This window comes from Nicotiana sylvestris, chromosome 3 (genome assembly GCF_000393655.2).
Source record: "Nicotiana sylvestris chromosome 3, ASM39365v2, whole genome shotgun sequence".
Taxonomy (NCBI): Eukaryota; Viridiplantae; Streptophyta; class Magnoliopsida; order Solanales; family Solanaceae; genus Nicotiana; species Nicotiana sylvestris.
This window is the reverse complement of record NC_091059.1, coordinates 147,114,888-147,129,157: the sequence shown is the minus strand read 5'-3', so window position 1 is coordinate 147,129,157 and position 14,270 is coordinate 147,114,888. Positions and strand designations below refer to the sequence as shown.

The following is a 14,270-nucleotide window of genomic DNA, read 5'->3' as shown; positions in this document are numbered from 1 at the left end:
CCTCTTCTATCATGACCCCTATCTTGACCACCTCGTTGAAAGATTTTCCAACCGTTGTCACCAAGTGACCAAAATAGGTTGGATCCAGTGTCTGCAAGAAATAGTCCACCATCTCTCCCTCTCTCATGGGAGGATCGACTCTAGCTGCTTGCTCTCTCCAGCGGAACCCGAACTCGCGAAAACTTTCCCCGGGTTTCTTCCCAGTTCTCAATAATGTGAGACGGTCAGGGACTATCTCTAGATTGTACTGGAAATGACCTGCAAAAGCCTGCGCCAGATCATCCCATGTGTACCACCTGCTGAAATCCTGCCTGGTATACCATTCTAGTGCAGATCCGCTCAGACTTTGGCCGAAATAAGCTATCAACAGCTCATCCTTGCCGCCTGCCCCTCTCATTTTGCTACAGAATCCCCGCAAATGTGCCATGGGATCACCGTGCCCTTCATATAAATCAAACTTAGGCATCTTAAAACCAGCCGGGAGTTGGACGTCTGGGAAAGGACACAGATCTTTGTATGCTACACTGATTTGATTGCCCAATCCGTGCAAGTTCCTGAAGGACTGCTCCAGGCTTTTGAACTTTCTCAACACCTCATCCTGTTCAGGGGCTTTAACCGGTTTTTCGATCTCTGCCGGTACCTCCAAGTGTGGATTGTAACCATGTGGTTCGGGGGCATGGAATGTAGGCTCAGGGGGATAGTATTGCGTATCGTGAGCCTGAAACAATGGCTCGCTGGTCGTTCTGTGCAAGGGGGCTGATGTGGGTCCCACAAAAGTGGGAATATCGGGTGTGGGGAGAGGTTGATGGGGTGGTGGAGCCTGGGAATCATGAGGGCTTCTTTCTTGATGGTAACGGGGATTTGGGAGGCTTGTTGAAGGGCCGGAGTGAGGGTATTCCGGCATGTGCCCCAATGGCTCAGGGCTCTTTTGTGCTTTGGCTAGAGCTAGCTGCATTGCATTCATATCTAGTCCCATCCTTTCTATCTTTCCCATCGCTTCCTTTAACAACTGGCTCATCGGCCTTTCTTCCTCGGTACTATTCTCTGAAGTAGTCATGCTTGTTGTTATCGGTCCTTTGGATCTAGTTTGGTAAGGGTGTGTTGCCAGAATTCTTTAACAACTAACTGTTTGAGATTCGGAAAACAACAAACTTGTTAGCGTTTAGAGTGTAACAGATTTAATAACAACACATTGAGGATGCAATGCCCCTAGGCAGATAACCGTTTCTAACATGCTTTGCTTCAAACAACATGCGTCATCCCGGCTTGCTTATTTGCCCCTTTGAAGTACTTTGGGAACCCCTGTATTTTATTCTATTTGTATTTTCTTTTTCTTTATTACTGGCGGTCGAATCTTATGTGGATTGCCTACGTATCACGTCCCCGCGTGAATCAGACCTTGCGTAGTTCGGACAATAAAAGATAAACAACACTAAACACACATTTTTTTAAAAAATTTTTTTTACAACAAACTGGGTTTCAAGGATTTAAAGATGACCCGCAAACTTGAAAATTAAACAACCCGCATGTTCTAATCAGAAGATTGGTAGACTCAAAAACAAAATTCCAGCTCCCTTTCTCTGTTCGACAAATGCAACCAAATGGTTATTTTTTGCAAATGTGGCCCCTTCCAATTTTCACATGAATTTTGAGGCCGGGGAGGATTATTTTGACACTTTAAAACTTGTCCATTCTTTTACGAAAATAACCTTTCGACAACTGAAAGATACTCTAAAAACTATTTTTTTTTAAAAAACAAAACAAAACAATGATGATTTTTTCTACTTTTCCTTTGTTGTTAATAAAACTAACTAATAAGACATATATTTTCCTTATTTTCTCAAAAATTCGGCAGATTTTCGACACTACTTGGACATTTGTTTTTTTCCACATTTATAAACTGTTATTTTTTCCTCTTTTCCACTATTTCTAACTTGTGGATGATGATGAAAACATACAAAATCTTTTTTTTTTTTTTGAATTTTTCAACGTTTATATATATATATATATATATATATATATACATATATATTTTATTTTTTATATTTATTATATTTTCAAAAATGTGGCATGGGGGACATAGGGAATTTCAAGATTTCTTGGGTTCCGCAAATGTTCCCCATGTGCTTTTCCCAAAAATGAAGCGTGGGAGACATAGTGGATTTCCAAGACTTCTTGGATTCCACAAATGTTCCCCATGTGCTTTCCCAAAAAGAAAGCGTGGGGGACATAGGGAATTCCTAGAATTCTTGAATTCCACAAATGTTCCCCATGCTTTGATTAAAATAATATCATGCTGGAAAAACGTGCGGCCTTCTTATTTAAATGTGATCAATCTAACAAGGTGTGTTATTTGTCCGCAACTATTATTGGTCCGCCAAACGACCCATTCACCCTTGAATAAGTACAACATGTAGCAAATAGGATGCATCATGATGGTCTTTTTATTTCGGGTTCACCTGTCCTAGACAGACCCAACCCCTGTGTTGAGTCTCCAAGGCCAAATGTACATGATGCAAATATACGTTCCTACTAGGGATCCGGTACATGGCTGAGTTATTCTAAGTGAAAAACCTGAGGTTGATTGTTCTAAACCTGGCTTACCCAAACGGACAGTTTGAGCCGAAGCGGGGGCAACGTACCGGGAGCACGAAAGTCTGCCCGGCCTAGTTACTTGTCCCAACTCCGTCTTATTTGGTATGACTTTAACAGAAAGGTGGGTCACGCGCACGTGTACACCATAAATTCAGAAGACTCAGAAAGAAGGGTTTCGTAGCAGTTTTATATACACAATTCAGATAATATTAAAGCGGTAAAAGCATCATTTAGCACATTAAGCATATATCATGTAAAAATCAGATAATAAATAAAGCCAAATAACAACAATTATTCTAAGCTCGAATTCTTAACCCTGAACCAGTGGTTCTGGGTTATGTCATCCCCAGCAGAGTCGCCAGAGCTGTCACACCTCCTTTTTCCGCACCCGCGAGGGTGCAAGGGAGTTTTTCCAATTAAAGGACAATCGAAACGGGATTGGTTTATTTATTTCAGAGTCGCCACTTGGGAGATTTAGGGTGTCCCAAGTCACCAATTTTAATCCCGAATCGAGGAAAAGAATGACTCCATACTACAGTCTGCGTACCAGAAATCCGGATAAGGAATTCTGTTAACCCGGGAGAAGGTGTTAGGCATTCCCGAGTTCCGTGGTTCTAGCACGGTCGCTCAACTGTTATATTTGGCTTGATTATCTGATTTTATACAAATGTGAACTTATGTGCCAATTTTATCTTTTAACCGCTTTTATCATTTACTGTTATTTTTATCAAGAATTGCAACGTTATAAAAATGTATCTCGAACCACGTTACAATCAATGTACCCGTGGTTGTCGACACACTTTGACTCCGTTGAGATTTGGATTTGGGTCACATCAATGTGCACCCGAGTTTAAGAAGGTAAGGTTTATTAAGGCGTATCCTAAAGAGACTAACGTGTTGTTATTTTAGGAAGAGGCCGTGAAGGTTCATTAAACGGCCAAATCCAAAGTCTAGTCAATGGTTATGTATTTTATTGAGGGCCCCGGCGATGTGTGATTTATTTGGCGAGGCTCGTCTCATTTTTATTTTTAAAGGATAAACCTATAGTGACTACATTTTTCTATTACGTTTGTCTCTACTAATGAAAGCAATGATCCTACTTAGTTACATGTTTGCAGGTTATTTATAGCGGAGTCCCGAATGCTTTCGCAAAATCCGAAGCCCGACCGCGTACATGGACAGCCGTATGGACACTATGGGCCCAAACCCAGCCCATACAATATTGGCCGGACCTGGGCCACTGCTTTTCCGATGAAGGCCTGTTTAGCTCATTCGATTTGGGCTTGATATTTGTAAGGTTGAAATGTAGACTTGTGCTGTTTGTTCCAAAAGGTATGGTTTGCCAGTTATAACGAGGCAGCTTATCAAAGGAAATAAGATTAACTAACAATGTATAGTTTCATACTTAACATGCATTAAAGGATATACTAATCACAAACATAGCTAAAGTCTAAGGTATAGCCTATCTACACTGTCAATCCTTTTATCTACCAGCCTATATACACAATATGCTATTAAGTTGCCATACATCGACATTCATTATGTAGGAGGACTACCTCTACTATCCAGGCAAAAATGTAAACTATTATACACAATATAATGTTCAATATACAGGCTACACATGAAAATAAATAACTTCAACTCCTTTCTTTTGTATTCATGCTCAACTTTCAAGTTACATTGGCAGTGTATCAGTCGTGTACATGGTATAGAGAACGAAAAGAAGAAAGGAATGGTCAGCTGGGCAGTATGTAGCACACACAGCAACAGCAGATACACAGCAACAACACAGCAACAAAATCAAAAATCCAAGTGTTTTCCACAGCCCACAGACAACCAACAATATTTCCCAGAACAAAAGAACCAGCAGATAGTCGAGTACCAAATGAGCAATCTCAGGAAAGAGTGATGAAACAACAGCAGTAACAGGGTATTCAATGCAGCAAACACCAACAGTTCAACAACCAACAAACAGCTCAGTCAGTGCAGACGACAGAACTTGGCCAAGGCAGCTTGACCAATATGAATTCTTATACAACTTTCAGATAGTGTTTGGTTACAATATTTTTGGAAACTACCTTATGTTTTTCAGTTTTCTTTAAACTCAGTAGACCTCTCTTCAAACTAAAAGTTCCAGTCACAAGACTAAAAATTCCAGCCCCCTTTTTAAGTTCTCAAATGGCTTATTTATAAGCCAAATGACCCAGTGCAGCTAAGTTGCCTCCTCCCCTACTTGCAGACTGCCCATACTCTTTTAAGCCCATGCCTAAGCATCTTTTGGTGCCAGCTCTTTGTTCCCCACGCCTGGTTTTGTTTAATCAAGAGTTATGGGCTCATTTTATTATTCATTTTAAGCCCCATACCCTTGTGTCTTGTTCCCCATTGGTATTAGTTTAATCCTAAATTAGTACCCTGCTTGTCAGCTCATTTAAACTAATCTTTCTGTCCTTTTTAACACCCCAGAATACCCCTGCTTAACCTTGATTATTATTGCCCTGCCCATTGCATCATCAGGGTATTTTGAACTGATGAAAGTTCAAATTCAGTACTGCCCTGGACTGAACCTTTTCAGTCATTTTTACAATGCAAACAAACTTATTTCAGACAATGCTGGGCATTCAGTCAGTGACAAGGTTCAATTAGTCATGTGACATTATTAGCTCATTCGATTCATTAGTTATAGAAAACTAATCGACGACGTTTATCGAGTTGACTATACTAATTATAACAGGTAATAATCAGTCGCTCATATAAACAATACGTTCAGGGACCTAAAGGGCATCAGACAACTTTTGTTCAATTACTGGGGCCTATATGAATTAACTCATTTGACGACTAATCTAATTGACGATCATGTTTATCACAGAGTGCATTCGGAACACAAACAGAAGACAATTGACCAAATAAAAGGCCTTTGACAGAGATGGAAGAAATCCGAATGAAAAATAACAAAATAACAAACAAACACAACGAAGCATGCTGACAACTTAATTAGAACTAAACAAAGAGAAAAGAAAACTTACCGAAAAAAGTTTGAAATCAAAACGACCCAAATCTGACTCAACTTCGAACTCTTGAGGCCGAACAAACTTTAATCAGGGTGTTCTCACATGAGAACACCTTGACTAGGGTCTATTAGACCTCAAACCCCTGTTAAGACTGGCCGGATTCCCCAGGTGCATGTGTTCTAAGGTCCGAATTTTCAGATCTGGGTTTTTAGGAGTCGTGGGTAGATTCGGACCAAACCAAGCTTGGTTTGGTCACGAGGAGGGTCAGGGGAGTGTCTGGTATGAAGATGGGGTAATTTGGCATAGGTCCGGGCTTGACTCAAATCTTCAAATGAAGATTCGAGACGAAGGAAAGTGATTCGAGGCAAATGGATAGCAGATCCATGTTCAGGAGAGTGAGGGGGACTTAGGGTGTTCAGGAGGTGGTCACCGGCGTTCGTGCCGCCGGGTTCTGGTGAAAGGGAAGCTAGGGAGGCTTGCTAGGGTTTGGGGTTTCAGTGTTTGAGCTTGGGGACGATGAAGGGGGGGTTCAGATAGGGGGCGTGGGGAGTGATAGAGGGTTTATATACGGAGTAGGGGATTGGATCTGAGCCGTTAGATCAGATGATCTCAACGGCTTGGATCTGATGGTGAGGAATAAGACGGGGTCGTTTGGTAGTTAAACGAGGTCGTTTGGTTTAAGTGAGGGGTTGGGTCAGACCGGTTATTGGGTCGGGTTTGAAAACGGGTTGCTGAAAGAGGTCCTGAGTCGTTAGATCAGCCTGGACGGACGGCTCAGATCAAACGCCTTTATACGGCGTCGTTTGGGGTGGTTTGCCTGAGGCCTGGTTTGGACTGGGTCGGCTCGAATTGGTTTGGGCCTATTTTTGGTTTATTTTCTTGGCCCAAACCGTTTTCTTCATTCTTTTCTTCTCTCTCTTTTTTTTCTTTCTTTTTTTCTAATTTTTAAAACTAAAAATAAAATGAAGTTCAAGCAAACATTAATTTAACACCTAACATAATTATCAAAATATTTAAATAGATTAAATCGCACCCTAGAATATTTTTTTGTGAATTTTCTTTTACTGAACGAATTATGGTCAGTTAACCAAATCTGCCCCTTTGTAGCTGACCATCTTAAAATGCGAGGTATAGATTCAGAACATCTCGTAGCAAGCTCGGTGCTGACGGACGAGCAACACTCATATAGCCACACTTGCAAGGCTAATGAGCATCCCCGTATCAGATAAGAATGTACATGGGGATTAAGACGATGTCGGACAGATTCAATAACCTGCTTGAAGGATTTGATACCCCATGGGTATGACTCAAAATTACCAGACTCTATTAGAAAGAACATAAACTTGTCTATGAAAGTCACATGGTCTTTATCAGAAGGACAAACAAAAAATTCCAACATATAAATAATGCACAACTTCACCGCATCCACATCGTTTGCCCATGCTTTATTAGTCACTACATTTTTCAAATGCCATTTCTCAACCCTTTCTTTGTTCGAAAAATATGTATTCATTAAAGGGCTAACATAGGTGGAAGTGTAACCATAATTTGAAAACTTATTCACACAATTAAGACCAGTTATCAACCCAAATTCTCTCAAAGAAAAATTCAATTTTTCACCCTTAAATAGTACTGAAAAATATGAGTCAGTAGACTTTGTCAATTCATACTGCATCAGAAGATGAAGTGATTGGTTTTGCATACAGATTGTGGGGAGACCTAATAAGTAACCAAAACAAGTTTTTTTGAAAACCCTTAAAGCATTTGGAGAGAGTAAAGCTTGTATTTGGCTAGGTATGCTAGGATCACACAAACTGTGGAATCAAGTATGTCACATAAATGTAGATTAACTGTAGTTAGAATGAAGTTAAATATATGAGCTATACAGGCTACAATAAAAAATAACATATCTACAATTTAACCATCAGACTACACATCAACTACAAACTAACTACATTTATACACTGTCTAAGAGTCACAGTTCCAATTAAACTACAAAATTGAGACAAAGAATCTACAAAACAGTTACTTCAAGTATCTCACATAAATGTAGATTAACTGTAGTTAGAATGAAGTTAAATATATGAGCTATACAGGCTACAATAAAAAATATCATATCTACAATTTAACCATCAGACTACACATCAACTACAAACTAACTACATTTATACACTGTCTAAGAGTCACAGTTCCAATTAAACTACAAAATTGAGACAAAGAATCTACAAAATTAGGACAACACCACATTTTACCAAAATACACTTGAACAATCAAAGAAGAACAATGCACGTGTAAACATTATCTACAGAATGTAACAGTTACTTCAAGTAACTCACAAAATGTAGATTAATTGTATTTAGAATGAAGTTAAATGTAGCAGCAATACAGGTTGCAATGAAAAATACCATCTCTACAATTTAACGATCAGACTACAAATCAACTACAAACTAACTACAGTTATAGACTGTCTAATAATCACAGTTCCATTAAACCTACAAAATTGCGACGAATAATCTAAAAAATTAGGACAATACCACATTTGACCAAAAACACTTGAACACTAAATTAACACTTAAACAACAGATTTTTACAACCAAAATCAAACTACAAAACAGTGAGGAAAAATAAATAGTGTTTACCTTTATTGAAATTTTTTGGTGAACCAATTTTGGTACTTTTTTTGAGAGTTTCTTCTTTTTTGGTTTTGATGAAGTAGGAGAGACCTTGGGTTTTTTCACAAATGGAACTTTGGGGGAATCATCTACACTCAACTCTTTCCCCTTGTGTTTGAGTTGTTTCTCGACTAGTTTATCACCTGCACCAGCATCAACATCGTGCAAATGCTTGCTTCTCATTTCCGCACGAATTTGTCTAGGAGATGAAATACCAGTAGTTTGTTCACTTGCATGTGTCGATTGTGGTTTTTTGGGTGGTGATTTTGGTGTTAAAACACCCAAATCAAAGGTTGGAATATCAGCTAATATAGCTTTTGATGATTTTTTTGGGGGAGTGTTGGTTTTTTTCATGATTTAGGAGTTGAAGACAAAGATGGAAGTGAATTCAAATCATGGGGGATACAACTGAAGGTAATTAAGTGGAGAAGAAAGTGATGGTAATTGTGGGTGAGAAGAGATTGTACGAGAATGGGGGAAAAACTGAAGGTAAATCGTGGGGGGAGGGGGGGAAGGAATTAACTGAAGGTAAATTGTAGGGGGTGTGGGGGGGAGGAGAGAGAGGCGGTAAACGAAATAACGTGAAAATACGGTCCTAAAATCACGCCTACAATAAATGAAGGAATAATTATACCCTTAATTTAAATTATGGTATATAAATGGTAATTTGGTATGCTTAAATGTAATTAACACATTCCTTAAACAATGAAGGTAATAAGGTTTGATATATGGTATAAATAGGTAAAAATTCCATTTATAATTGAGTAGCCCAAAAATAAGAGGCCCATATCCGAAAAAAAGGGGCGTTATTTTCGTTTTTTGGGAGTCAGAAGCGGGATTTTGTATCTTTCAGCGGGATCTTCTCTCATTCTTTCCATTCTTCTTCCCCAAATCTACAAAAACAAGATCTTGCGGTCAATGCAGCTCCAAAAATCATAGAAATTCTTCTTCATCTCGAATTAATAGCAAATCAAACACGAAAAGTGAAATTTTTTTGCTGCAAATCAACGCAATTTTCATTTTTGCAGCAATTTTGATTTCAACTTTTTGTTCGATGGAGCTTTTTCCAGTTTACGTTCTTCATAGTGGTGAATGGGAAGAAAACAAGTTTATCAATTTCATTAGCGATTGTGTAATAATCGAGTCGACATTCAACTACAACAAATTAGTTGCAGCTATTTTGGAACAGGTTAGGATCGATAGTGAGTTAAACACAATAGAGATTAACTTTCTCCCAAATGATGGTTTCCCACCGATCCTGATTTACAACGATACAGGTGTTAAGGTGTATATCGAATTAAAGAAGAAAAACTTGAATTTCACTGAATATCCCTTGTTTGTGACAGTGAAAGAGATTTATGATAATTGTTTGGTTGCTACAAGTTCCAGTTGTTTAGTTGCTACAAGTTCCAATTCTATATATGTATCCACAATTGATAGCACCGAGATTATGCATGATATCGAATTGATAAAAAACACGAAATTTAGTGAAAACACGAGTATAATAGATAATATGTTGAACGAATTTGTTGAGGAGGATCAAGTTTATAAAGATATAGAGACAGTTATGAATGTGATGAAGAACTTGGCTGTACGCGAGAGGTTCCAATTCAAGGTGAAGAGATCAAGCGCAACAAGGTATATTAATAGTTGTATATTCTGTTATATATATATATATATATATATATATATATATATATATGTATAAATATGTATATATTTGTATATAGATATTAAAATTAGTATATATCTAGTTATGTTTTTGTATACAAGTGTATTTAGAAGTTGAATGATCTTTAATCCTAGGTATCACCTTATATGTGTGGATGACAATTGTGCTTGGAGTTTCAAATCTTCTGTCATTTTCAAGGCAAACATATTCAAAGTGAGAAGTTACAATAATAATCACACATGTGGCTATGGTGAAAGATACTTAACACAATGTCAAGCTACTTCGGGTGTAATTGCTAGTATAGTCAAGGACAAGTATGTTAATCCAAAAATAGTTTACACCGCAAATGAAATAATAGAGGATATACAAAAGCAACACGAGATTGAAGTGAGCTACATGAAAGCATGGAGAGCTAAGGAGATAGCAATGGCAATGATAAGAGGAAGTCCGAGTGATTCATATAAGGAGTTGCCGAAGTATTTTTATATATTGGAGCATACAAATCCAGGAACGATTATAAAGTTGCACAAATCAGAAGATGGATGCTTTCCTTGTTTCTGCAGTTTGTATAATATTGTAGTTTCATGTATAAAAGTGTATAAGATTTCACAATTGCTGTTTTTATAAAATTTGCAGTTGGTATAAAGTTGTATAATTGTGTATAACTGTGTATAAGATTTGTATTATTGTCTGAATCCTAATACCTATTTTGTATAAACATGAAAAATCCTTCCACTTGCATATGCAATTGTAGATTCAGAGAATAACAAATCTTGGGAGTGGTTCTTTGTCCAGATAAAGGGTACTTTTGGTGTTAGGGAAGGGATGTGTATAGTTTCAGATAGAAACGAAAGCATCTTCAATGCCACAAAAGCTGTGTACCCAGAAGTACCACATTGTATTTGTATGTTTCACTTGTGGCAGAATGTAAAGCGCACATTCAAGAAACATCACAACAATTGAAGGATATCTTCTTTGCTTTGGCTAGAGCTTACACGATAAAGAATTTGAGTACCATATGATAGATATGTGCAAAATTGATCCGAGGTGCAACCTTACTTGTTAGAAATTGCCTACGAAAGATGGTCTAGGGCATACTCCAAAGTGAAAAGGTCGATGGTAATGACTTCCAATATTGCAGAGTCAATTAATGCAACAAACAAGGATGCTAGAGAGTTACCGGTAATGCGATTGCTGGAGTACATGACAAATTTTCTACAACAGTGGAACAACAAAAATAGAAAAAGTGCAATGAAGACATCTACAGAGCTTGGCGAAAAGTACGACAAACTCTTTCGGGAAAATCTGAATGCATCGGAGCAAATGACGGTAAAATGAATCAAATATAATGATGCTTGGCACTTCTGACTTGCATTTATGCTTGTATAAGGATGTATAACTCTATATAATAATGTATAATGTTCTTTAACTTTTTTTAAAAAAAATACTTTTGCAGGTGAGGCCTACTACAGAGCAGTTATATACTGTGTTTGAAGGGGTAAGGCGAAACATAATGTGCCTTGAAGAGGGAACATGCAGTTGCGGAAAATTTGAAATGGATAAACTTCCATGTCCGCATACTTAGGCAGTTTTGAAGAACCAACAGCTGAAACCTGGCCAGTATTGCTCTTTTTACTACAAGAAGGATAACCTCCTTAGAACTTATGAATTTTCAGTGAATCCGATGCCAGATGAGAGTTTATGAGTAATTCCAACAAAGGTGCTGGAAGATGTGGTCCTACCACCTAAAGGGAGAAGGAACGCAGGAAGGCCAAGAAAAGAAAGACTCAAACCTGCTTCAGAGAAAGAGTCTAAGAGGGCGTTTTCATGTTCTGTGTGTGGACAAGGCGGTCACAATAGAAAAACATGTAGGAATCGACCAAAATAAATAGTTGGAAATATAACACTTCCTATTACATTTGTTGTCATGTTGAGTAGTTAAGTTTCACAAACAATAGAGTTACAAATGTTGAGTAGTTAAGTTTCACAAGCAATTGAGTTAGAAATGTCAAGAAAGAATTATAATTTACACCATATATTGCAATTATGTTAAATATGTTTCATTATACATGTTTTGATTATCCAATAATAGTGTCTTGTTGTTTTTAATGGTGCTAAATATATTGATAGATTGTACAAATATAAAACAGAACTGCAAATAATCAATGGTGTTATATGTATACAGATGTATAAATGAGAGTATAAGTTTGTATAACTATGTATATTATTGTATACATATGTATAAACCCTGCAACATTAACAAAACTGCAATCATAATGAAAATACATACTTTGTCAAAGGACAAAAGCAACTGAAATATTCATTAAAATGTAATTCATTCACAGTCACAATGTGTAATGACTACCACAAATTACATAAAAATAAAAACATCTATAATATCCTTTAAGGTTATCTCACAAGTAGCAGAATAATACTTAGACAAAACTAGGCAACAACTCCTGATACATAGCAAAACTACAGTAAAATAGAAAAAACAAAACTACTTTCTCGGTCGTCCCCTCTTCCTGAAAAGTCTTCCTGTGATTTCATCACCACTAATTGCACCGGACTATTGTTTTTTCCTTCCATAATCACACAATAGAAATCCCCATCTAGTGCGAAGTGTCTCAATGTCAAAATTATCTTTTCGAATTTCCTTACCAAGAATGAAATACTCAACAAAGCCAGCAACAAATGCACCACAATCACTGTAATTAAAAAAAACAAATCTAATTCAAATAGGTACACTAATAGTAAAATAGTAAAACAATTGAGATTAACCTACCATTTGATCTGTTGGGGCACATTATTAACCAGATTAATCTGCAAAGCATCAGAATGAGATTTATCAGTATATGCACCATTGTTCCAATCAATGCCCTTCTTCTCGACATAAAATATCAGAACTCTTCAAGAAGTAAGGTATCAGAATTGCATAAGGTAATGCAGCATTTAAAGCAAGTCTATCATTAATAGCTCCAAGTTAGAGTCATAGATGTGGATGCACCTATCTATGAATGTAAACAACCCCAAAACCCAATGGCCCAATTTTGCTCTTACGCGCTTCACATAGATAGGGAATAAGACGTGGTCAATAGTATGCCACGATACATTTGCATCACAATAATATCCTCTAATGTACTCTTCTATCTCATGCCCTTCAGGAATCATTGAAAGATCTTGATTCACTTTGAAATCTTTATACATGGAGTTGATTTTGTTATCAAAGGCAAAGTCGGTTGTAGTAAACCGCATAGCAACATTCGGCCTATATTTTCCCCTCTTCCTCAAATAATAGAAGAGGACATCCAAGTGCTGAGACAAGAAATAAAATAGAAACCATCACTACCAAATTTTTTAAATATAGAAATTTATACACTATTATACAGAGGTATACATATTTATACAAGGTTATACAATCTTAACTGTGATTATACAAAGCTATGTATACACTATGGTGGTCTCAAACAATAAAAATATGTAACAAATAAAAAAAGGCATTAGAACTGATAGTTATTAAATACCGTGTCAATCAAAGGTCGACCACAATACGCAAGTGAGTGGAACCAATCCTTCGTGGTCACATGACACGAGCCAAAAGTAAAAGCTTCCGCAAGCTTATTTACTTCATCGGTATATATATTTTTGGCACTTTAACTCACAAAAAATAAAAAGTAATCAGAACTACATTCATTGACAAGTATAAAATCAGAACATGAAAGATTAAAGAATGTGAAGATACATTCCATCCCATTATCAACAAACACGCAAAACTCTTTAGCCAATGGCGACAATGGATCAAAATCATCAATTTCGATCGTGAAAGGATGCTTGATATAAAAAATGAGCTTGTGTGCCGATCCTGATGCCCCCGAATCAAAACTGGTAAATATGGAGATTTGGCATATTTTCCTAGTATTTTCTGTCGAACTGACTGTTCAGGGGAAAGGTAATCATCTTCTACGTCTATGATGGATGGTTTGTGAAGCACAATTTGGGACATCTGTAGCGCAACTAAATCTTCATCGCCAATGTCATCCCAAAATGTGTCACCCTTGACATTACCTGCTGCCCCTTAGACAAAGAAAACCAATAATAAAAAACTTTCAAAATGAAGAAAAGGAAAATCAGACAAAAAAAGATAAAATGCAGAACGCATACCATGATCAACACCATCAGTAACTCCCTCGTTAGCTAGCGCGTTATCTTGATTCACTTAATCGACAAAGTCAGGAACAACATCATATTGATATCCATCAAATTCGCCGAGACAAGATGTATTGTCATCAGACACGCGCTGACGAATATAATAAAAAACAATAG

At 37.3% G+C, this 14,270-nt stretch overlaps 1 protein-coding gene across 1 annotated transcript; it reads left to right on the top strand.

The window, feature by feature from the left end:
• Positions 1–11,069: 11,069 nt before the first annotated feature.
• LOC104231353 (uncharacterized) lies at positions 11,070–11,652 on the top strand. The gene is made up of 3 exons (XM_009784332.1): positions 11,070–11,276; positions 11,404–11,445; positions 11,533–11,652. Exons 1-3 carry the CDS (start codon positions 11,070–11,072, stop codon positions 11,650–11,652), a joined length of 369 nt encoding a protein of 122 aa, XP_009782634.1.
• The last annotated feature ends 2,618 nt before the right edge of the window (positions 11,653–14,270 follow it).